Below are 25490 nucleotides of genomic sequence, written 5' to 3'. Positions count from 1 at the left end.
TTATTAGAGATGAAATCCTCATAGAAGAGCAATGTTTTGAACAATGTTAATGATAGAAAAAGCTTCTGTCAGCCACAAAAAAAATATAACTACAAAACACAAACACAAAGGAAACTAGATTGGATTGGTTCCACGCTCCCAGAATTACTTGTTAATGAAGCTGCTGAATGACTTGCTTGCTTTCTTTACTTCTCTGGGTTTCAGCATTATCGGTGCTATGGACAGATGTATTCACTGCTATCTACTGAAAAGGCATTTGGTATCAAACAGCCATTGCTGAGTCAGAGAAGAAATGGCCCTGTAGCGGAGTGGCCCTCAAACTTTCTACACCAAGAACTCCCGTATCCCATTCTTGCAGGACGCATCGTATCCTACCATGCATTCAAGTTTTAACTGAAAATACTCTTGTATTAATATGGCACAGTTTGGGCTTTAATTTGGGAATCAGTCTAAGAGTACTCTCTTAGAAGCTCAAAGAATAATGAATGCAGAACATCTGATGTGCCAGTGCAAACTGCTACTGCGTAAGAGATTCAACTTTTTACTTTGGAGACTTGCAGAGATTAGTAAACAAGAGTAGAGTATTTCTCAAAGTGGATCTCAAAGTAGATTCATGGCTACAAGCTGTAAAAAATAAATATAAATCCATGTGTATTAGGTTGATTTTTCTAGCACTTTAACAGGAGCTAAAAATCAGGTTCTTTTTTGATGTCTCTCAAATGGGCTCTCTTATTGCTTCAAATTTATCTCTGTTCCATTGTGTTGATTTATAAAAATCATTCAAAAGCAGATACCTAAAATAATTTTCTTTTCCTTTTTAAAAACACTAGCATCGCTGGCATACAGGCAAGGCAAGCCAAAACCTTGGGATGCTGCCTCCATGTAATTAATCAGTGTGACTTAAGCAGGGTCAGCATCTGGCTGCTTTTCATTTAAAATGCCTTTTATGGAAAACAAAAGGAGYTGACAGCCGACTTTTTCATGTAAGATTAGCAAGCCCACGACTATCTACACCTCTAAATAACCTTTCCTTTTTCCTGTCCCACTCACAATTTGTTGTGAGTAGAGGTAGCAAGTATTACTTCATTTAAAGATTTTCACTGGAAAATGCTGGTTTGTCAAAAAAGAAAATGCTTTATTCATGGAAGCAAGTTGGTTTTGATGAATTCCCCATGAAACCCTGGCAGAGCTAATGGAAAAGGAAGGCTCTCAGAGTGTGGGTTGGTCCTAAACAAGCAGACTACCCCCAAAGTAGGAGCACCTCCAGTTTTTCCCAGTCCACAAATCCTAAAACACCTTGCCACACTCTAACCTGGATTCATAACAACTGCTTGAGGGTTYTGCTTGTTCTCCTTCCAGATTTTCCTCTTGCGGAAGATTTCAGGTTTTCCACTTTTCATTCAAGAATAAAACTTASAGATGTGGAGGACTGGGTGTAACAGAAATGTTCGGTGCCAACCAGTTCTATCCAGGATAGTTTCAAGGTCAAGTACGCAGTATTTTATTTACTTCAGACCACAGGGAGCTCAGAAGTGCTCATCTTCTGCTAACCCTTCTGAAGATTTGCTTCTTTCTTGATGGCAATAAATGCTAAACCTGCATTCACAAAAGCTGCCCCTGCTTTACAGAAAAAAAGCTCCTTTCATCCCATAATCTCCTCAGACCTGTCTGTCTAGTTAGACTGAAGCAATTTCAGCCAGGGACAGCATGCTAGGGGCAGGGGAGGGAGGGAAGGAGATTTTACTTCCCATAATATTCAAAATCTAAAAAACTTAAAGGTTTACACCTACAAGTAACATTATTACATCTCAGGGTTTGTGAGACTGTGATTTATTTTTAGAAAGAAGTCAGCACTTTCTGGAAATTAAAAATTAAAGTCACCTATAATAGTGTCTTCTCTGTAGTAATGATATGTCCTTCAAAATTATATTAAGATATTAAGAGAAGAGGTATTTTAACAAGTCTGGGGGAAGATAAATCACTTTTACTGATCTACTGACTGCCCAAACACAGTCTTAATCAAATGTGAACTGGCTTCTGGGTCAGCAAAAAGCTGCACTTTTCTACTAGAGAGACAGACAGCCATGTCATCTTTAAGGAAAAAATAAAAGCCTACTGCTAATCTACCAAATTATTAGTGAAAGTTTGAAAGTTTAAGTCTAAAATAATTTGCAAACTAATTAAAACAGGATAATAGAAGTTGTGAACATAATGTGTGTTCTAGACTGAACTGATTCCCAGTATTTGGGAGAAACTTGAAAATACATCAAAAATCAGTCTAACGTTTCACACAAATGATGTCACTGCACGTTCCATGTTACATTCCTGTTCTCTCGGGTGAGTGCAGTTCCAAGCAAGAAACACATATGCAACACCCCTTAGTTTTATTTCTGCTAGGAAGTTTCTTTTGTCATTCACCAGAATTTCACTGTATAAACTCCGGGCCAGGTTATCAGTGTAAAACTGCAGCACATCACTGGAAGCTGCCCAGGAGCAATGACGACAGACTTCCACACTCACATCTTTGGGGCTACCCTAGCAGTCTCTTACAGACTAGGGGAGTCTAGAGGTTGTAACAGCTGAGCAGTCAGTAACAGAAGCAGCTTCTCCAAAATGCTGCAGTAACTGGAGCCCAGAGAGTCACCACCGGTAACTCCCGCTCTCTCTGGTGATGGTCAGCAGGAAGAGAGCAGGCAGTAGTGCTGTCAACACACTGGCTGCACTTCCACCCAAAGGGAGGTATGAATACACTCTAACTGTTTCAACTGCTAGTCCAGTCCTAAAAGAAGGAAATGTTGCTCTGATCTCACTGCAGCTTGGAAATAACCACAGAGACCACAATTTTCTCTAGACCTTTTCCTTCCTCTACAAGCAGCATTGTTTTCTGACCGTASGTCTATGCTCCACCCCATCTTCCTTCCCAGCATTTTGGCACTAGCCAGAGAGAGCACTTCATTTCCCTCACTCAATAATCCCAACACCAGCACTGCAGCTGGACTGGCAACACTGACAATATCTTGTCTTGTGGCTTCCCTGGTCACACTTTCAGATTTAAAGGCAGATTATAAAGCCTATGGGACCCTATGGAAGGAAAATAGACTTCTTCCTGCAAAGAAGGCCTTACAAGCTTTCTGCATTGCGAAACAATCCTAATTTGATTTATATGACTGTTCTTACAAAGTGAGCAATACAGCAATAGTTAAATCATAGAAATAATATTACTATTTAAGCCTTGAAAATCCTGCCATCTACTCATAATCCCATGTACTTTAATAACATTGATAACAGGTAAACAGAAGACTCTTGAAAGGAAAACAGGTTGCTTTTTCCTTACCCTGATTTTTGTCTCAGTTTTCTTTCACTGTTGAGAAACATTGTTTCTTCCTCCATTTCTTGTAGTGTTACTACATTATTTCTGAGTCTCTGTTGAGAATTTGCTTCCCATACACCATCACCGCCAACCACCTGCAACATGAGCACATCTGCTCTTGTGAAATTCTCATCCTCAGTACTCAGATTGTCCAAGGCAGAACATTCCCCAAATTCAGATGATTTATGAAGGGGATCTTCAAGCTGAAATTCTGCTTGAATGTCAAGAACTGATTCCTGCACTACAACAAGTTCCAGTTCTTTGCCAGAATGTCCAGATCCTGATTTTGGTGTCTCTAATCTGGCAGAAACTTCTTCAGGTGATATGACACTGAGTTCATTTTGGCCCAAAACAATCCAGTCCTCATCTTGCCCACAGTTTTCCGGCAATCTCCTTTCATCGTCCAGTTTTTGAGGCAAGACAGAAGAACTTCTCTCTGCTAAGTTAACAGAGTCCCATTCAGACCCCCAAACACACTGGTCTTCCCTTCCATTTATTACGGAGATCGGCTGAAATGTATCCAAGGAGCCTGGTGAAAAGCCTTCATGAGATTCTGTTTGTTCAGCTACATTAACTTCTTGAAACGCGAAATCACTTCCTCTTGCTTCAAGAGTACCCTCCCTTGAAGGTGTATTTTCTTCCCCCGTAATAAGGATGTAATCCATCTCCAGTGAAGTTTGATCTCTGTGCACCTGCGTCCTCATATCTTYCTTATCCTCTGCACTTCTCAGTTCAGGGCTCTCGGAGGAATTTCTCAACTTACTCTTCCTATAAAGTGGGTCAGTGGCAGCTTCTAAAAGAAACAGGCAGACAGAAACTGTTCTTAGTTTTCACATTACTATTTTAGTCAGAATGATTTCCTTAAATCAGTGCAGTAAAAAAAGTTTATTTCAATTTGCCTTGACAGCCTCTGTTAATGTGGACCTGAACTTTATAACATCATCATCATCATTGTTATTATTGKTAAAGATTATACATTAACACTGTGATCATTCCTATTGGGCAATTGACTCAGTGTCCTATGTGCTAGGCCCTGTATAAACATCATAAATGATGTCACTGCTTCAATGTTTAAAAGCTTTTTATCAGTCTAGAAGGGTGATGTTAGAGGTCTTCCCAAAGTACAGAGTTTTGTACGTTAGGGAGACACACAAACCTGAAACTGCACTCAAAGCCTCACCATTCAGCAGTAATACTCAAATATTTACTTCTTTCTTTGTCCTACGAACAAGCTCTGGAAAGAGTAGATTTTCTTACCATCGGGTGATCCTTTATCTCCACCTGGTGGTGAGTCGAGATCAGTCGTTTCTGCTTCATGTTTGATTCTCATCAAAATCTCAGAGCCTYCTGAAGCTACTTGCTGAGGGCACTCTGCAGATGTGTCAGGCATCTGATCCTTGACGCTGTCAACCTTGATCATTAGGGTGCCTTCTGCATCTTCCGGAGGAGTAAGCAGAGGTAAAGGCTTTTCCAAAGCAACATTGTCACAAAATGGCTTCTCTAACAAAAGCTCATCCTTGGAACACTCTCCGCTGCCAGAGTGTTTGGCACCAAGAGATACATGGGAAGCTGGAGTGCACATGACCAGCAATGGATCAGTAGTCATTCCCTTATACACAGGGACATCATTTTCAATTTTATGTTCGGGTTCTTTCATTATGTCACCAACTAGCCCATTATTTGAATCAGATTCATGGACTTCATTATCACCAGACAGAAAAGGTCTGTGGGAGAATATCTGTTTTGCACTTGATTCCCTTTCTGCTGCTTCACTGCCCACTACTGTCCATGTGTTCATTCCAGTGCATGTGCTTGATGGGGTATTAGTGACTGATGTGTTACTGATGTTACGTTCCACCCGAGTCTCAGATCCATCCATGTGTTCACCTGCTATTTCTAATTTATCACCAGTTACTGCCGTATGGTCAGTAACAGAATATTTTCCAATTTCAGCCAAGGCTCTCATTTCTTTTAAGCTTTGTTCTGGCATATTGGGTAGAGTGAAGTCAGTGGGAATAAAATGTGTTTGGGAGTCCACTGTCTGAGCTGAATCAACTGGTGTTTCTTGACGGCTTGCAGCCATATGACTTTCATGGAATGTATCTTCCAGATCTAAGGATGTTGCTCCTAAAACTTCAATAGGGATCTTAATTGACTCAGCCTTCTCAGTAACAGATTTCCTTTCTAGGCCATATTCTTCCAAATTTGCAAGTGTAGAAGGTTCCTGAGCATTAGCAGAGATTAGCTGGTAGGATTCATTGGTCCTTCCTTGATCATAGTTCTGGGGACTGTCACTTTCAGACTGTGCCTCCAACTTCTGCATTGCTAACTGATATTCTGAATCAAAATCTACCTCTTTACTTATATTTGACAGTGTGCAAATCAGCTGACTATGTTTGCCTTCAGACTCCACCTCAGTCTGAGAAGATGGGAGAGAGGCACGCCTACTGTCGTACTCCTGACACACATCTGGACTGCTTGATGCCTCTGAACTATTGTCTTGGTCACAGTGACTTAATATATCAGGATTTTCACTGTCTCCTTTCAGAGTGAAAAGCTGCTCGGTATTAGTCCACAGGTCAGGTTTCACCGAAAACAGCTGATTATTTTGTTGGGTGTTATCCTGCAAAATATCTGGGATAAGTGCAGGTTGGGGAACTACCATATTCCACCCTGGACTTGACTTCTCAGTCATTTCAAAAGATAAGTCTTCTACAGTGAAAGCAGTTGGCAGGGAGTTCTGCACTTCTACTGTTTCACAGGTACCCAGCTGTTGTTCTTGAGGAATGAGACTTGCACCTCCCTCACTGTCATTTGGTTCAGCAAGTATTGTGTTTTCCTGAACTAATGTATTTGACATACTTAGTTCATAATCTTCTGAAAAGAGATTCTGTGTAGTCAGTTGATCTCCCTCATTTGTGGGAAAAGGCTCCTCTTTGAAGTCCCTTCCTTCTTTGTCGACTATGATGGGATCTAATTGTTTGAACTGYTCAGTATCTTGATTTATTTCGCTATCATGAATATTCATAGCGTGTGTTAGCCTTTCATTTTCTTTTTCACTGCAGTGTAGGTGGAGAGCCTGAATTCCTTCACTATTCGGATGAGTGAAATGTGCATCTTCTAGTTGTTCATTCGGCATAGGTGGTCCCCAGGAGCCCTGCTTACTGTTTATCAACTGGTTTGCTATAGAAAGATTTGAAGTAGAATATTGATCTTCCACTCGCTTTTCTTCACAATTTTGTGAATTCCACCATTCTGAACTGTCATCTGGAAAATCATATGTTTTTACTACGGACTTTGGTTCAAATCCTAAATCAGCTTCCCGTGACATATTCCACTTATCTAAAGCTTTTGAGGAATATTCTTCTTTATCGCCAACCGCAAAAGTCAGTGTAGTATCTTCATTCACTTCATGCCAACATGAGTCTTCTGAAGTACCATTTTTTTCACTGAAAATAGTCTCTTCAGYTTTTTCCTGAAGTGTTTCCTGGTGCTGTAAATGTTCAGAAGCCTCATCAGACTCAGTTATAGTCAGGCCATCCTTTGATATACTCTCAGCTTTAAGTGTTTCAGGATTCTCATTTAAGATGCTTACTTGGACCTCCTCTCCCATCTTATTTTTTTTATGTAAATTGTCTTCATCTGTTTCAGGACTTGTTGCATTGGATTGTGCATAATCCCCTCCAATTTCAGATGTTCTGTGTTTATTTTTTTCATATGTGGAATCTTCACTCGTCACTGCTGGACAGGTATCTGAATTCTCTGAATCCTCATTTATTTCAGGACTTGACAAAGAAGATACAGTATCATCATCTACATGGGCATTCCAAAAATCTAAATTTTTAGGAACTTTGTGTTCAGTGCTTGTTTTAAGCCCTTCTTGACATTCACTCCCAAATTCTTTTTTTTTATGAGCCTCTTCAATTTTTTTATCATTTGTGAAATCCCATATACCTCTACTCTCTGCTTGATGGCTAGCAACTGGAAGGTCTCCCCATGCATTCACAGAAGCATCACTTAAATCAGGACTTGTTCCAGTTGAGTGTGTATAATCATTTATAGAATCACTCCACATACTATCTTCCTCCAAGTAACTTTTGATCTGTATATCTTTAGAAATGCTGCTTGTGGTGTTTACCATTTCAAGGACCTCACTTGCCTCAGGACTTGTTCCAGGAGATTGCAAATCTTCAGTTGGCAGTGAATTCCAAGCAGTTTGGGGGAAACTGTCATGAAGTGCCACACATTCCTCTCCAAAAAGGTTATTAGCAGATTCTAAGTTTTCAGAATTTTCACTTCTCCCAGAATCTATGTCACATGAAAATGAACTTTTAACCACAGATATATCTGTAATGTCAGGAACACTGACATATCCAGCAGAAGGACTTTTCTGAAATTTAACTTGTGGAGACTCATCTAGGAAAGATTTTTCATGAGTGCTGCTCAGTTCTGGACTATCCTCAGAAGACACTAACTCAGAATTACAAAGGCCTAAATTATTAGGAACCACATCATACAAGCCCTCTTTCTCTTCTGTCTGCACTTCTGCTGCTTCATTCTTCACAGGAATTGATGTGGCTAAGTGAGAACCACTCTTCCCAGAGTCACTGCAGACACCTACATTTTCAGGCATTTTAGAAGATTTATCTTCACGATTATCAGTACCTCTGTTGGAACTTTCTGAGAGGCTTTCCATCTCAGAACTCAGTGCATCATCTATCACTGTAGTCTCCTTTTCACCTTTCTCAGAAAGTGGCTGTGATGTTTCAGAACAACTGTAATTTTGTGGCTTGGAGTCATCAAAAGATTCATAATTTCTATCTTCCTCAGAAGCACTTGAAGAAGATTCTTCATTGTCCTGCAATAACTCTTTCCTCTCTTCCTGGCTGACTATATTAAAGTCATCGGAAACTGACACRTTCTCTCTGTCTGAAGTTTCTGATCTAACATTACTCCGCATTTTTTCTAGTGCGCTGGGAACTTCACAAATTGACCTGTTTTCTTCTGAATCAGCATTACATGAAGATTCACTGTCATCTTGCATGGGTTTGTTACAAATGTCACTAATATTTTCCTGTCCATCTGTTTCATTTATTCTCTTACGTTTCTCATTTCCTTCCGGAGAGGTGACAATGGTATTGTAGCTCTCCCAGGCTTCCTCACAATCCTGCTTCGTCTGCAAACTCCGTGAGTCTGGCTCCAGCACCAACGGCCAACTATCCAGCTTTTCATCATTAACAGTGTTTTGTGCTTCTTCTTCACCCAGTATCTCACTTTCTAAGTCAAATGCTTTCAGATTCAAATTGTTTCCAGCATCTGAAGTTGTTGTAGATATGTCTGTGTCTTCTACAGGAACATTGCTCATCATTTCTACATTTTCAGATGTACATCTAATATTTAATTCATTCCGTGGTGGTGACAAGTCATTCACTGTTTGATGGTATGCTGGTGTTATTTTTCTGTTTAGAGAGATAGAAAAGTTATTTTCATCGGTATTTTTCTCATTTGAAAAATACTGGTAAGCTGTTTGCTCTGAATTAAGTACAGGTATGTCAGTGGCAGAAAGAGCAGTAATCTCAGAACTTCTTTCTGTTAAGTGGGTTTCATTATTTAAGGGTGTATCCCAGATGGCTGTGTTTCTGGAGCTTGAAAAAGGTATGTTTCTGGGAGACAGCGGTTTCTTATCTGCTTTCTCAAGTACTTTTGGTTCATCTAAATTTGGGATTATGAATTTATCAGTAATTGCTTCCTCGTCAAAATCTTTATCCTCATTTTCTCTTTCATCTCCCACATACGTAGGTGATATATATGAGTCAGACGTTGAATAATTGGTGTCTAGTGGAGAAATAACTAAATCTTCACCAATGTTTGACGAGCTAAGGTCTGAGCATTTATATGCCAAGAAGGTATCTTCCCATGGTACCACTACTTCTGTTACTTCTTTCCTGACATTTTTATCGTATAAATTCCAGGTCTCTATATTTTCAAATTGTTTTGGTCTATGTTTAGGGTCAACCAATAGATTTTTTTCCTCTGTTTGTAACCTGAAATTGTTTTGCATATTGTTGATAGTAAAATTTGCATTTTCAGATGTTCCACTTTCTTCTACAGAGTATCTCTTTTTATCCCAGGCTTCTGGAGACACCTGAATAGCTGCATTTTCAGTCTCGTTGTCTGCTATGATTTCTGAAGAATCTGATAAGCTAGTTTTTGATATGGTCCATTCCTCAGGATTATTCACTGTTTTCTTTTCTCTGTCCAGTTTGGGCATGTTCCATACATTTTCTGAGGATTTAGCAATACCATCTGCACCAAACTCAGTCCACACTTCATAAGAGTCTCCAGCTAGTTGACCACCTTTCCCTTCACCAGTATACCATACATCTGAAACCACAGATACTGGCCGACTTGCCTTCCAAGGGTCAGTAAAGTTCTCTACTTCTTGCTCTGTGTCCACAAAGGAAGCAGTTTGCAAACATGAATGTTCAATGTTTTTCTCTTCATTCGCTAGGTTCTGATTATCTTGTTTAAACTGATTATCCCACAGACTTGTTCTTGTGTATTCCACTTGCTTTGGCTGTTTTTGCAAGAACACAGAATCTGAGGCTCTTCTTTCAATACGTTCCCGTAACAATGGACTTGTTTTACAATCTTTCCATAAGACAGGGCTCTGAAATACAGATTCTTGCTCACTTGAACTCCACGTATCAGCATTTCTAGACTCTAGGTCAAAGCCATCCCACCAGCTCCCATATCTAACACGAGACTGAGAATAGTTTGTGCTATCCATTTCATTAATTTTTTTTACTACATCTTGTGGAAAGAACAAAGGCTGTCCATTAYCTAACGGAGAAGTTTCTACAAGACTGTTCATAGGAGTTGGTGGAATTCTTGAATCAGCAGATTTCAACATTTCAGGTGAAGAAGAATCACCTTCACCTATATCGATCAAACTTGCAGTTTTCTCACGTGTATCTCCTGGATTCACATCAAATTCAGCCAAATTGTCTTCCTCATTTGTTGACATCAGTAAGTCAGTTGAATAATTTGGTATGTCATTTTCTAGTAGGTTTGCCTCACTGAGTTCTTTCTGCACAGTGGGTGGTTGTCCTTCTGATGAATCACTATTAAGAAAAAAGTCGTCTGCTGGGGAACAGTCAACAGAATGAGAAGATGACTCAGATGGAGCTGTAACCATGGGTGCTATATCAAAATTGAAAAGATCAAAGTTATCGCTATTGTTTCTAGACTGAGGTTTTTGTTCCTCTGCTATTGTACCTTCAGGAATAGGGCTGTAGGAATCAAAACCAGGCAGAAAACTGTGATGGGAAGCAGCACCTTCTGCAACAGGGCTATCATCACTAAGAAAAACAGAACTCTCCTTGGAAGACCGACTGCTTCTAATAGTGGCCAATCCACTGTCTGGACTCACAAGATCTACGTTAACATCAACATGGGCTGGTATAGATCCATTGAGATCTTGAGGATTTTCTATAAAATTGACAGAACTGGGCTGCGGTTCTACATCAGAACCATATAACTCCATAATACCAGAAGATCCTTGTGAAAGTGGAGCACTCCCAGCAACAGCTTCAGTAGAAGAAGTTCTACTGTTTGATACCATTTCTGGTTGTCTTCTATTTATAACTTCCTTAACTAGAAGAAGGATTTGATCACAGGTCACCAAAGAATTTTCTTGACGATAAACGAGAATTTGGTCACATCCACATTCTAGAGGATCCAGCTCCAAACAAGGATTCTGACATTCCTCTAATTCACAGCAGACCTGTTAAAAAATAGGACATTTCAAAAACTGATGCAATTGTGGGTACAACTGCACAGTACTGTCTACTTCACTAGGTAACACAGCTATGACTACCTATTCCTGTTAATCTATTTTTTGGTCATTTTGCTGTAACAGTCTTTTTATTAAACTTAAATAAATAAATTAAAAATCAGGATCAATACAAAATATGTATTATAGGATTAGCCAGATTATTTACTTGAAATGATATTATTTGACTTTCAAGTTCACTTGTTCATCATTGAAACAAAATCTAAAGAAGTGTTTAACTGTTGCCCTAAGAAGTCTGACACACTATATATAAAGAATATAGAATAAGTATTTCTAGAAGGTGCTAATTAGATTCACAAAACAGATTTGTATTGACTTTGGAAGCAGTGGGGTGACTTAGATACCCATCTCTAAAATTAGAAGTACTTAAGACCGAGAAAAAGCAATAAGAAGTTGCCACAGTGGTAATTTCTTCCATCTGGGGACATGTAACATGAAAAAAATGCAGCTGTCTTTGGATACATTAAAATCCTAGTAATAATTTGGCTTCTGTTTAAAACACAAATTTTTCAGCAATGAATACACACATATAAGTGTTCTGGTCATCATCTTTTATAATGTGTTCATGACTCACTTTCAAAAACTCATTGAGGTAGATCACAATATAAAACCAAGTCAAAACAAGCGGAAAAAGATCTAGTTTAGCTAAACTGAAAATTACTTTTTTCTCTTTCTGTATTTCTTTTGAGCATTTCCTCTTTTTGTTAGACTGGTCAGAAATAATCATTAATATTGGAATCTTTTATTTTACATCTTGTAAATAATACAGTTATTTCAAATGACTACTCATCTGCCAGCCGACTGTAGCTACTTCTTAGCCTCACTTAATTAAATAACAGATTGTCGTAGTATTTTAAAGAATATTTTTTTCAGGAAAGACATTATTTGAGTCTTCTTTCAGGTACTTACTTGATTGCCTAGTTCTAAGTTTTCTGAATATACTATTATTTGTCGTTTGGTTTGCTCCTCATCTGACAAACAGTTGGCCAAAATGACAAGTACATCAAACCCGTACTTATCTATGAATGCTTTCAGACCACCAACGAGACTCCTGTGTAACACGCAGTCCTGAAAAATGGCAAGAAATTAGGTATTAAAAGAAACGACAATATATTTTCCTTACTATTTTCATCCAGATCTTTGATGAAAAAATAATAGCCATTTCTGGTACAAGAGATTTAAAAACTGGTTTGCTTCATTGTGGCTATTTTCATCCGATAAAAAATGCACAGAATGAATGTAAACATTGTATTAATTGTTCCCATTCTCATTTACACTTCGATCAGGGTAATACAGAATAATCATGTAGATTTTGCAGCATAAACCATGCATCGCTCTTTCTGGCCTGAGGGCATAACGCACAAAGTACAAATCTCTCTCTCTTCAGTTCTCTGTTCTGACAACTGCCAGTGAAATAATGAACAAAGTCTCAGAATCTTATTCTTCTTTATTTTTCTACTATTTGTATTTGAGATAATTTACTGCCGTCTTCTAACTAAGCACAATGTCATGTGCTATAATAGTTCTTCTGATGCTGCTAAGCTACACTGGCTCTGAATAAACAGCAGTTCATCATGAACAGAACACAACTGTATATGCAGACTGGCATGGTACCCCCCCACATCTGTCTCCTACCTGATAAATTACTGTTTTGGTAACATATATACAAATACTATTTATTAATCTGCTCAAATGTGTTCACAAAATGTTTTCCCTCCCTGTAAGTTAACTTAAAGAAAATCTTTGTCAAAATGTTTTGAATTAGACTTTTTTCCTAGATCAGAAATGAAGTTCCACTTTGATGTTTGTGTAGTAACTAACAGTAAGTTTTATTACAACTTCATGCAGAGTACTGCACAAATAGAAGTCAGCTGTCAGTTTGCTGGTGGACATCCATATATGAAATCTGAATACAGTCTTGTGGTAAGGAATTATCATGAATAAGATCTGAATGTCCAAGTGGGCAATATTCTTCTGAAGGCTGAAGTATTGAGTATATTAGAAGAAGTATCAAAATGTGCCTGAGCATATGGAAATGACTGCAGTTACCCAGGCCTAAAAGCAATTGGAATAGTCACAATGTTTTGGAGTAAAAGACGAACTACAGCAGATTCAAGACTATGTGAGGATCCCTGATAACTCCTTAGCTCAGCTGCCCACTCACAGCCAATTCAAGCAGAATGGGTGGTCAAAGGAAAGCATACAGTCCAAGGAAGGATCTAGTCTGCAAAGGGTTTTACATTTCTTTTTTTACATTTATGTAAATAAATGGCAATTCTAAAAAATGTACCAACCTTAAAGCTRTATGATGTTTTAGCTTCTATATTACACTTAGCTTGTATCAAGAGTTATAAAGTTTCTGTTAAAATTATCTAACTGAACTGTAAGCTAATAAAAGTGACTGTGACTTGGGAATTTCTGCCTTCATACCAGCTAGCATTCGACATTCACAAAGCAGTAGATTGGAAAGTGCAGAAAATCTTGCTTCCTGCAGTATTTTGAAGGAGAACCTCTTCAACTTGCCCGCAAGGGTAGGGAAAACTCCCCTGCCACAAGCACTGCCAACTAGGCAATCGTTATATGCATGCAGGGCAACTGGAGGCATACTACTAAAAATTAAGGCTAAAAACCACTAAAGGCGACATAGAACAAGACAAAGAATTGAACAGAGCAAGATGCAATGTTACTGCACTAGCAGCCACTTTGTGGTGGGGATCAGTTAACAGAGCAAGAGTGTGGCACCTTTCAGGGTGGCACCAAATACCATGCAACCAAAGGTCAGTTCTCCCAGTCAGAGCAGGAAATGAACTAAAAGGAAAAGAACTAAAATGGCCATGGTAATGAGTCTGAAGGTGCTGAACCCTGAATCTGCAGTGTGTCGTGCTCTCTGCTGACTTGTATCATACAGCCAAGGGAAACACTAGGTGATACAGCRGTAGGTGACCCACTACGTTACTGCTGTAGGTGGGGAAGCCGTCAAATATAAATCCCTGCTGGAGCAGTTGGACTGAAGCGCTTCACACTGGACCATGCTCATTTAAACACCAACAGGTCTGTACTGCCTACAGTATCTGATCCAACTACGTGAGRTTCTCTGCATTTCTTGCAATGCTGTCCATCTTACTATTACTCACAGTGTGCGTTATCTCTTCCTGGAGTTCTCAGCAAGTCAATGACTGATAAAAGCACAAAGACAACACTGAGCGTGCTACCAAGTCTCTCTCCATTGGGTGCAATATGTACAAGGAGATTGGTACTGCTCTACAAGCAATGCCAATACCTTTGTGGATAAATGAGATGCTCCATCGAATGAGACTGTTTCTGTGTTTCTAGCCCAGTTGTTAAGGGCATGTATTTAGCAACATTTATAGTTCTAAACAGCATAAAATRAGATTAAATATTACAGGGCATTTCACTTGCGAAAACAATGGCTAGAGYCAAAACTTTCACTCAACACAAAAGCTGTGATGGAACAACGGGGCTGCAGTAGTGGAGCTATGTGCAGCCCTGGAAATTTTACAGGCTTCATATGATTTGGAATCATATTCAGTATTAATGCTTTTCCTTGAGCCTGAAATTAGTTTGAACTAAATTAGAACTTAGAAAACTAAATGCAGTCATACAAGCTTAGGAGTATTTGTAGACAAAGGATCATACGCAGTCAGATGTGAATACATCTGGAAATCTGACRTATTTGAAAGTGGAAGTGAATCTTTGTTTCACCTCAGTTTCAAGTGGTATCTGAAATCTACGCAGACTGCTGACAAAGCTCTAGAATGAACATAAACATTCTAAATGCTTGATTTATGCTATTTAAAATTCATTATTATCTTTAAAAGATTCTAAATTAATAATTTATGACTATGTCAACAGTTAAATGATTTATGAGAACAAAAAATGTCTAAACTTATACATTTAAATCTTTGCTTTTTCTCATTCACAAAAGAAAACAAAGTTGGTCCTGCATTTTTATTGTAAACTCTTTTTTTCTACAAGATATTGATGTTTCTCTACAGAAAGATTATTCTTGCTCATATTAATCTTCATTTGCTTTCGTGCCTGGCAGGACAAAGGAAGTCTTAAAGTGGCATATGTAAATCTGATTTAASATTAGGAAATTATTAAGAATAATAATTATTCAAAATAATTAGGAAATTATTTTGAAAATAACTGACTTCAGGTGTTAGGCTCACAGTAACTATAACAGTTGCAACAGGAGCAATGTTACTTGTGTTCATTAATTTTTCAGCATTGAGCTCTGYTCAAAACAAAGAACATCGCCTTCACTTAAGCAAGCTGAGAGCACTGCGTGTACACAAAATGTCTAACGTGTGCAACATAACAATATTAATTAGCACAAAACTACATAGGTATTTCCAAAATGCCTCTTCATAAAGCAAGTCAAACCACACAACAATAGCTTCATGCCACAGGCACTAAAACAATCCTCTTGTTCATATGCTCAGAGAGAGGAGAGGGCTTTGCCAGACACTGTTCAAAACCACAGACTGTGCATGCCAGGACAAGTGCTGAGACTGACAACCTGCAGGCAGCAATTAGCAAAATGTGGCAAGGTAGCCAACCTTGTTATCAACTGATAAGAGATCTTTCAGAGCGATATGAAAAGGGGTTTAAATGTGCTAGCACCACATTGAAGGAAAACAAAATATGCAAGTCATTTACAAAGTTCATTACAAGAACAGGACAAAGAATAAATTTGCTGGAAAATGCTGTTAACTAAGCTACTAAATAAAAGTAAGATCAAATTATATGTCTTATAGCACCATGAATCTACTTTATCAATTTTTTTTTGGTTGACTAGACTATTAATCAAAGCATTAAATTAATTATTAGTTTTTTAAGTAGGCAAAGAAATTTTGTTAAAGAATTAGTATTTTTTTTAAAATTAGTTTAGCTGAAAAAAACTCTTCAGACATTCATAAAGTTTACTCTTTTAAGTAATATCAACTACATAATCCAGCACGACTTTCACAAGCATTCAAACATTCAAATAAACACTTTTATAAACAAGAAACTCTTATAAATTAGCAAAGACTATATATTGAAAAAAGGGTAGACATATGAGTTCTTCACACATCTGCTAAACCTAAGTAAACAACCGGAACACTGCATGTATTGTAAATGTTAACAGAAAATAAAACATTTTCTTCAAAAATGTGCTAATYATTTCAACTCTTAAACTGCTACATTCCAAATTAATCACAAGGACTGCTGATGAAATAACGCAGTAAGAAATACACTGAGTTACTGCAACCATGATAAAAGTCAGTCAGCTATTCATTTTTTTAATATTTTCCTTCAGTTTATTAGCTTGTATTGGCTTAAAAAATAGTATTTGCACAATGCACAGCAGGTGATCAGTATGTATAAGCATTATTAGTTGACATAATGCCCCCTAAATAGCCTAAAACAAAAGAATGGACAGTAAGTATGCTTGATTTGGAATATATTTGCAATAAATAGAATCTAACCATAAATATATTTTACAATTGCACTAGCTATACAGTTATCAACAATTCAGATACTGGAAAAATTTTGTAGTTTAGCAGTTGTATTTATTTTGTGCATTTGTTTCATCTGATATGTATAGAAAGTTTATACAGTATTACAACATAACAATAGACTGAATATTCCAAAATGACAGCTTTTTGTTGTATTATCCAGAGAAAGTACTGCTTAAAAAAACCACAGACTTCTGAAAATTTCTGAATATGACTTGTTCAGTTATTATGCATTTCTATTGTGAAAGGCAATACAAATTCTGTGTAGGCTACATATTGTTGGCAGAAACGAAACTTCTTACTCTGAAACTTGATCTTCTTTTAGGAATCTTGCTTTTAACCAAACAGTTAATACGACTACAAACACAAAAATCATGTAAAAGAAGGAAAATCTCTGAGAAACACTTAAAGAGAATTTGTAATTTCTCTCTTTCTAGTAACACTTTCTGATTCAAGACAGCCAACAGTTAATTACCCAAGTGATCACTGCAAATGTACATTACACACACTTCTGATTCTTCTGAGCTAACTGTGTCAATATTAACCTGACCAAATTAAGAACAAACTGTCTCTTTTGTTCTTCACACTTCTCACACGGAGAGCACAATATGGCTTTTGTCAGAGGTGCTCCATCATTTTGGCTCAAGGAAACTGTCAGTACAGTTTGGGATTCGTTATTCATGGGCAGATACCCTGATGGGTCTAATGAAGCCTTTCTGCTGACAACTCATTTGCTAAAAATACCCAACCATCACAAAACATAAATGAGGAATCTCACTGTATCCCATTACAATTTTCACAATTAAAGCAATTATCATGATCCAGAAGCCAATATATACTGCTTCTCACTGTATCCTCTTAATATTTCATGGTCAGTACTTTTGTATTCCAGTTTCTTTCTATGTGATCACTGATAAAACTTTATGACATACTTAAATTGCAATATAATAGGGTAAACACCAATGTTATAGCACACATGCAGAGCTAACAGTCTGTGTGCCATTTGTTGTAAATCCTGCTAATTACTAGATGCCCCCTCCTGAAGAAAGAGAAAAGCAAAAAAGCACGAAAGACAAGCCATTTTTAAAAAAAAAAAAAAAAAAAAAAAAAAAAAAAAAAGAGCGCGAGAAAAAAAAAAAAAAAAAAAAAAAAAAAGTTTTCAGGTAAGGTCACTACAAATGGGAAAAAGTACAAGTAGTATAAGCACTTATGAAACTACACCAGAGTCATAGAAGAGCATATGCACTATTTTATCGCTTAACACCACTGGTTAAAATCACTCTGTACAAAATTCTCCATTCCTTTAAGAAAAGCTTTTTTTTTTTTTTTGGTGTACATTTCAATCTACCAAACAGCAGCTCTGTTGTTCTCACATTTACTGATCTCATAAAGAACAAAAATAACCACTAATTCTATTTTCAATTTCTGTCCCTTTCCTGTTAAAGCTGTTTCCCAAGGTTTCCAAAGAGAAACCAGAAACCAAAGAGCAGAGAAGAGGGTGTCTGAAAGCTTATTCAACCCTGCTCTGTACAGACCCCTATTACACAGTATGTTTGACTTTAGGCATCCTGAACTTAAATTCTTAAATTAAGAAAACAGATTAGTAAGAAATTTAAGCACAAGTACAACATTCTGATGCACTACCTATAACAAGATGAATTTCTGTTTAGCATTACCTTTACTACCCCTAGGCTCAGGTGCATAACTAACTTCCTAGATTCTCTCTACAAGCCTAGTCCCAGAAATGAAAAAGGTTCAGAACACTCCCTGCTATCCACGACGTCTCACGGGAGGGCGCACTCGGCCAGCTCCCTGCATACACATTCAAAGAACATGATAAACCAGACGGGTGGGAGTCGCTTTGATAAGGCATTGCTGTTCCTGCGTGAGATAAACATTAAGTGCTTAGCCTTGGGATAAAAATACAGATAATGGTGTGCATACYGTTGGGATATGCACTGGAATCATACGATGATATTAGATAGCTGTCACCACAAAATGTGGAAGAGAAAAAGTTTAGCAGCAGCACAGGAATTGAAAAAGGGATGTACATCATCTGGTCTAGCGAGATGAAGATGAAAGTCCTTATTTATTCCTGTTTACAATGGAAGAAATTCAAAGAGCCTGTAATTTCTCCCTTTATTAATGGATGTTTTCTGCAATACAAACACTGTGACTCAAAAATGAGCAGAATAGCCATTTTTTAGCTTTTTTGACAGTTGAAGGAYGTTAAGTAGTTTGGAGGTTAAAAATGAAAAATACAGCAAAACACACACAGATATTATTTTCAAGTTTAGAGGCTAAATTTTCTTCAAAATCGTATTCAAAATTGTACCTCTGTAAAATAAAGGGACAAACCAAAAAAGTTGCAATACTAACAATACGACTTTTGCCTGCAAGCAGCAAACTACAGGGAAACGTACCTACACAACGTTGAAATGTATTCATACTAGTTCATTTTGAAGGCAGAAGTAAGTACATGCTTTTGTGGAGAAAACTGCATGGAAAGGGAAGTCTCTTACTTTGAAACCACAGTTACTAATATCCAAAGCATAAAGGTAAAGAAATCAAGGCAGCTGCTCATGCCACGCCCTTAAAAGCAAACTTTCTCTATATAAAATATGCACAAAATATCTACAAAATGCAGAGGAAAAGATTGCTAAGGTATAGTACTGTATATACAATTTAATACATTAATTGCCTCAGAAGCTAAGAAGAAAAATAAACAATTGTCATACCTTAGTAGTCAATAGGCCATGTGCATAAAACAGTGACACTTTTTAAAATTACCTTTATACTATTCTGTTTTCTGATCCTGGTTCAGAATTTCCACCTAATTTTTCAGTAGCTTGTAAACCAATCAAAAGACATTATTGAAAAAGACACAAGCTACCCCTTCAGTCACAAGGTTAATATTTAATCAGATACTATATTTGATTTCACCATTGACTGATTAACGAGTAGTGAGAAGCAAGGGGGTAACCTGCTAGTGTGATGAATTAAAACACATAGAAACATCACAAGCATATATACTAACCATAAGCTGCCCATTTTAGCCAGCTAAGTCTCAGGTGTAAATTTATATGCAATAATTCACACCTCACAAAATAAATCCCATGCAAACATAGCAATACAAAAACACACTTCTGGCTGTCAAGAAAATTTCTAGCAAAATTAATCAACCATTCATCCATTCAGGCTCTTTGCATACCCTTTTGTCAAAGAGGGAATACTAAGAGATTTCTTTCCTTTTCCACGCACTCATTGCAATGGTTTGTAGAATCCATCAAGCCTGAGTTGATTTATTAAACTGTCTCTTAGCTCAGCAGTATAACTATAGCAAATGAACTGGTAACGTCTCCAAAAACAGCAGTGATTCAACAAAATCTGGTTTATTTAATTCCTTCTAACTTCAGATTAGTAATTTCTTAAAGGCACTAACTTGTATTCTTTAGAGGTTCTAGCTGCAATCTCATACCTGAATACTTTGTCCCCATTCCATAGTTTTTGTATTTTGATATTTGACAAAGACAGTTTTGATTTACAGCTGTCTGAATCCAGAATCCACCTAAATATTCACACTAGCTAGCATGCTTCTATTATTCATTGACAGACTTTTCATATTTAAGTTCAATATTTTAGAGTCTTTTATGTGAGCTACCTTATTCATTATGCTATGAAAACTGAAAAAGAACTACCCAGTTAAGGTCTTCATCTATTTTTTTATTATATAGACAAGTTTGCATGCATACTCAACTATTTTTCTATTTATCTAATCACATCACTGCTAATGAAAATTGTTACAAAAAGTAGTTAAGGCACGAAGAATAGAGATATGCCAAGCAGTTTGAAACAGTTTAAACATGGATTTTATCACTGAGCATCGGCCATTGAACCCCATGGAGCACATTTATCACTCACCAGCTTTGCATTTTTCTTCATAAAGATATATGACCTTTGCCTATTAGATTTCATTAGCAGGGCACCATACAAGGCTCCTCTGCAGATGACAGGATAGAAAGCTAAACAACCTCGCCTGAAGGATTTGTGAGAACAAGCCCATCTTCAATCTTTGTCCCTGGGAGGCACTTCTAACACCTGCCAACCACAGCACTATCATCAGAAAAACATTTAGAGATTTATCTTCAGGCTGGTGATTATAAGAGATAATTTGTTTGGAGTATGGATAAAGTTGGTCTAGCATAAACAAACTAGCAGCTCAAATTATAAGACGAACCTCATTAACTATTGATTTAACCACTGCAAATCCATGAACGAATGTTGTATCAAAATGTTAATTCTTCCTGGAGATACAATCAAGGAAAAAAAAAAATGCCAAGACAGGATGGTTTCAAACTGCTGCGCTATTCTAGGCATTTTTAATGTTTGCAGTTTAAATTGGAAATGAAGACTTGCTTCATCATAAAAATGACAACAGTATTCAATTGCCATTTTCCCTTAAACTTTTAGATTTTTTTGGAAAAATGTGCTGTATCTTGTACACTATTGTCACTATAGTGGGACGGAGCTGCATTTTTTCTCTTAYTTTCACAGAGATACTTTTTTGTTTGGAGATAGCAGGATTAGATTTACTCTAAAAACACAACAGCAAGATGCTAGCAATATTGTAAGTGGATACCAGCATATGCACATGGTCAGAAGAAATGATATGCAATTTATACTATAACTAGCATATATATATATATATATGTGTGTGTGTGTGTGTGTGTGTGTGTGTATATACACATACATATACACGTATATCACATATCCTCTCTGCCTGTCACAGAAGATAACTTTCTCCTAATCTTTGGAAACCACTTTCACCCAAGCTAATAAATCTAATAAATTACAAATTAAATCCTATAAACTAAATCTAACAAATAAAATCTAATAAACTCAAGCTAATAAATTCTTGAACCAAAGGCATACTTAAAAATAACATCGCTGACTTAGTCTTGAAGGTGTTAATTTTATTTTCTGTACAGTAGAAGTGAACTCTGTCCCCTAGCACTCTTTGGACACGGAGAAAAAAGGACTGCCAGACTTCCTATTTCAGCCTCAGCTTCCAAGGGTAGGCAGCAAATGTCCCTATCCTATATTCCTGAGATACGGCTTAGCAGAACTGCAGTCTGCTATATTTCTACAAGCTTCCCCTTCCCCTAACACAACTACACCAGGGGAAAGAAAAACTGATTTGTATATAGGAAGCAGAAGGAAACTTGTAATTCTGATATGGCATACCCAAAAAATCATTTTCTCTAACTGTACTAAACTCAAACATCTAGGTTTTTAGCCTAGAATGGAATGTAAAAAGAACAGAAAACTTTAAAATGAGACTGGAAAACGTGGAGTCAAAACAACCAAAAGAAAGAGAAGGAAATTAAAAAGATGCTTTCTCAAATAACACTATCTCTCTCAATGAATCAATTCCTTCTGGAAGGGAATGGCACTTAATATGAAATGATTAGTTAGCCACAAAAGAAAAAAAAGAGAGAGAAAGAAAAAGGAAAAAAAAAAAAACTCTCCTGGGAAATATTTCATTCAATTTGAATGTTTCTTACATGTGAAGGCAGCCATGCAGATGTACTTAAAGCTAACAATATACTCATACATTTTGATTTTCTGGTTCAGTTACCAAAACTTCTAACAATCTCTTTACTTTAACAACTCAAGTTGTTTAAAGGTTAAATGAGAACTTTAAATCTCAACTTATTAATCTTTTTCATGAATTCATCACTTTGCTAATTAAGGTAAAACATTTTATGATCTTTGTAAAGGAACAAATCATAGTTACTTAATCACCAATGCTATTTCACTCTATTTACATTGATAAGCAAATGATTTTGCAAGATAATTGAACTAAAATAAAAAAAGGCACCAGTCTCATTGACACAGGCCCCTCTCATCCTGGTTCATGAAGGCTCCAAATCTGTTTTCTCCATTAAATATCTTGCTTTGAAAATGATCAGTGAATAATAAATCAAATGGGATTCAGGTCCAGTGCTTTTAACAGATTTTAAGCTGTTARTATGTCAGTTTTGCTTTGTTTCATCAAGTTTTAATAATTGATGAAGCCCACATTTTCTTCTAGCTACCTCTTTATCTGCCCTTCGCAAGGAGCTTTTGCTCCAAGGTCTTCTTTTGACTTCAAACTATTGTTCTCAAAAATTGTCCTTCTTCCATTTAACTTTTGCTCCAAAGTCCTATTCTCTCCTACATGTTTCCTTCCTCCAATGCTGCAAATTCTTAGCTTATTTTATTCTTTATTTTTCCTCTTGCCAGTCACAAGCAGCTCCTATTCTGAGTTTGTCATTCTCCTTCCTGCTGCAAATGGAATCCTCAGTAAGAACTACTGGTGCCATTTTAAGAATTTAATTTCAAACTTTTGTAGTTCTTTCCTACTGCCTCTAACGTCTCCATCTGCAAATACAGCTTCCCTTTGCAGCAAAACACTATTTGACTGTACTTAAGTCTTAGTTCTGCTTTTATTTTTTTATCCATTCCAAATGTTTTCCTTTAGGGTACACAGATCCCTGGCTCTGCATTTGCTGGAAATGACCCAAGCTATGTGGGATCTCTGGGCATTAAGTAATATAAACAACAATTATCATTATTAGGTGTTCATTCTGCAAGCCTGAGTGAACAGGCTAATTTAGACTCCAAAAAACTAGAAGTTAATGGAAAGCTTCTCACTGACTTCAAAAGATTTTGGCACAAGTCAGTACTGCCTGATCAGCTCACAGTATTTCTCAGGCACCTGGGTTAGCAACTTCATGGTAGTCAACACGAAGTTCTCTGCTAAGTAAGCACAAATTTTAGAAATGTGTTGTAAATTAATTTAAGTCAGTTTTGTACTATTTACTGGCACCTTGTTGAACTGCAAAATGCCCATGTTGCCTTGTTAACATGGAACAGCTCTGATCTGGAAAACAGCTATGGACAGAAGAGTAGTTCGTTTTCCTTGTTTATTCAGATCTTTACCTTTTGCCTATGGAAGGTCATACCTTGCTCCAAGACACTCTGAAACAAAGTGTGAGCAAGAGGGATCAAAGAGGCTTTTTCAGAGGAACTGCCTTTACCCTCATCTGCACTGCCTGTTACTGGGTAAGAACTAGGACCTGGATGGAGACCACCAAATCCCACACATTGAACTTTACCTTCAAAAAATCCCAGTTGGCTAACAAATAAGAGTAGCAATTCAGCTTCTTGTAATTCCCAAGTTTTCCTAAGGATGCTAATAAGCACTTACAATTACACAAGTGAGATGCCTTTAGCAACTCATTTGTTAAACAGTCAGTGCCTTCAAAAGATTTAAGAAAGTCATTACCAACAAAAGCAAAATCAGGGTAAGACAAAGTTCTCTGCATATGCCTGTCTGAAAATAAGCAGAGGATTACACCAGGCACAAGCTCAGCAACAGCACCCTTGTCTCTGTTTTACATTTACAATAGCCAAGACAGCAGGTTTTATCACTCAGATGGTTCAAGTTTCTGAGAACAAAATACAACCTGCACGTAAGATTTGTCTCACAGACAGATTCTGGGTGGCTACTGGCACACGTATGCTTTATTCAGCTGTATGCTTCAGAGAAGTATGATTTCCTCTCCCTGTAGATGGGCAAAAGCATCAACTAAGATGCAAGCCAAGACTACCCAGAGCCCAATCCAGAGTGAACTATGTTAAGACACAGGACCACTGCTCTGCTGACACCAACATGTAAATCTAGTTTAATAATCAGTTTCTCTCAGGGCCCAAAGCAGCAGGAATAAGCTTACAATCTGGTTCTAATTTCATTTGATGCTTACATGCAACTTTCAATGTTTTGAAGAAAGAAGGTCTTCAAGTGTTCTGAAAAAAAAATTTTTTTTTGCTACAAAACAATAATACAAGGAAGCCTTGAGTCTTAAAATAACATGAAGAGTGGCATGCAGAATCATTATTTTTCGTGTTCAGCAACCTAATCGGTCAGTTTCCAGAAACTAGTATTGATGCCAACCGTGTTGGGTCAGTACTATCACTGCAGCTAAAGTATAAGTAAAACTGGCTTTTTTGGCTGCTAATAATGTGACCCTGTGCAGTAGTGACTTCAGCTAGCACAAATAACTCTCAAGCTGCCATTATAGCTTTCTTCTAAGCACTTGGGTTTTGAGCCAAGCCTTATCTGCCTGCTTCTAAGGCTTATTTACCTGAATAAACAGACAGACAAATTGTACAGTGAAACTATTAATAAAGTAACTAAATACATTTAAAAATAAACTCAATAATAAATAGAAAATTAACAATAAACCTTATATATATATATATAGCAAACTGACAGTGCATGTTTTAGTTAACCATAGGCATGTCATGCACAGCTGTAATGAATGTCTTAAAAATATTAATTTCCCTCTATTTCTTGAGTGCTTACAGTGTAATCATGCATTCTCACTGAAGCATCGAAAGATGCTTTCTGATACAGTGAGAAAAGACACACATAGTTATCAACAACACCAAAGCACAATTTCATTTATCAATTAAATTGTTCATTGTTAATTGCTTATTTACATAGCAAGCAGGTTACCTACCACATTATCTGCCGCTACAGATCTATTGATTCACTGTAGCCTGCTCAAAATTCAAGGTTTCAAAAYCAGGATTTTGAATACAATCTTTCAAATGTTGAATTTGTGTTGTCTGAACATTTAAGTAAATAAAAACAGGTGAGTCAGACTGCTAATACTCTTCTTACGTACTTAAAATA

The 25490-nt window shown here is 37.1% G+C and overlaps 1 protein-coding gene across 1 annotated transcript in view; it reads right to left on the bottom strand.

The window, feature by feature from the left end:
- PRUNE2 (prune homolog 2 with BCH domain) overlaps window positions 1-25490 on the bottom strand; it is a 128232-nt gene that overhangs the window by 52911 nt on the left and 49831 nt on the right. Inside the window, exons 7-9 of the mRNA XM_085312267.1 lie at window positions 12135-12293; window positions 4628-11156; window positions 3335-4163 (exon numbers count right to left, since the gene is read on the bottom strand). Coding sequence (XP_085168393.1) covers window positions 3335-4163; window positions 4628-11156; window positions 12135-12293 — 7517 coding nt within the window. The remainder of the gene's footprint in view (window positions 1-3334; window positions 4164-4627; window positions 11157-12134; window positions 12294-25490) is intronic.

Source organism: Rhea americana, unplaced genomic scaffold, assembly GCF_003343005.1.
Source record: "Rhea americana isolate MKP2758 unplaced genomic scaffold, rheAme1 scaffold_11, whole genome shotgun sequence".
NCBI lineage: Eukaryota > Metazoa > Chordata > Aves > Rheiformes > Rheidae > Rhea > Rhea americana.
This window is presented reverse-complemented; position numbering and strand designations above follow the sequence as displayed.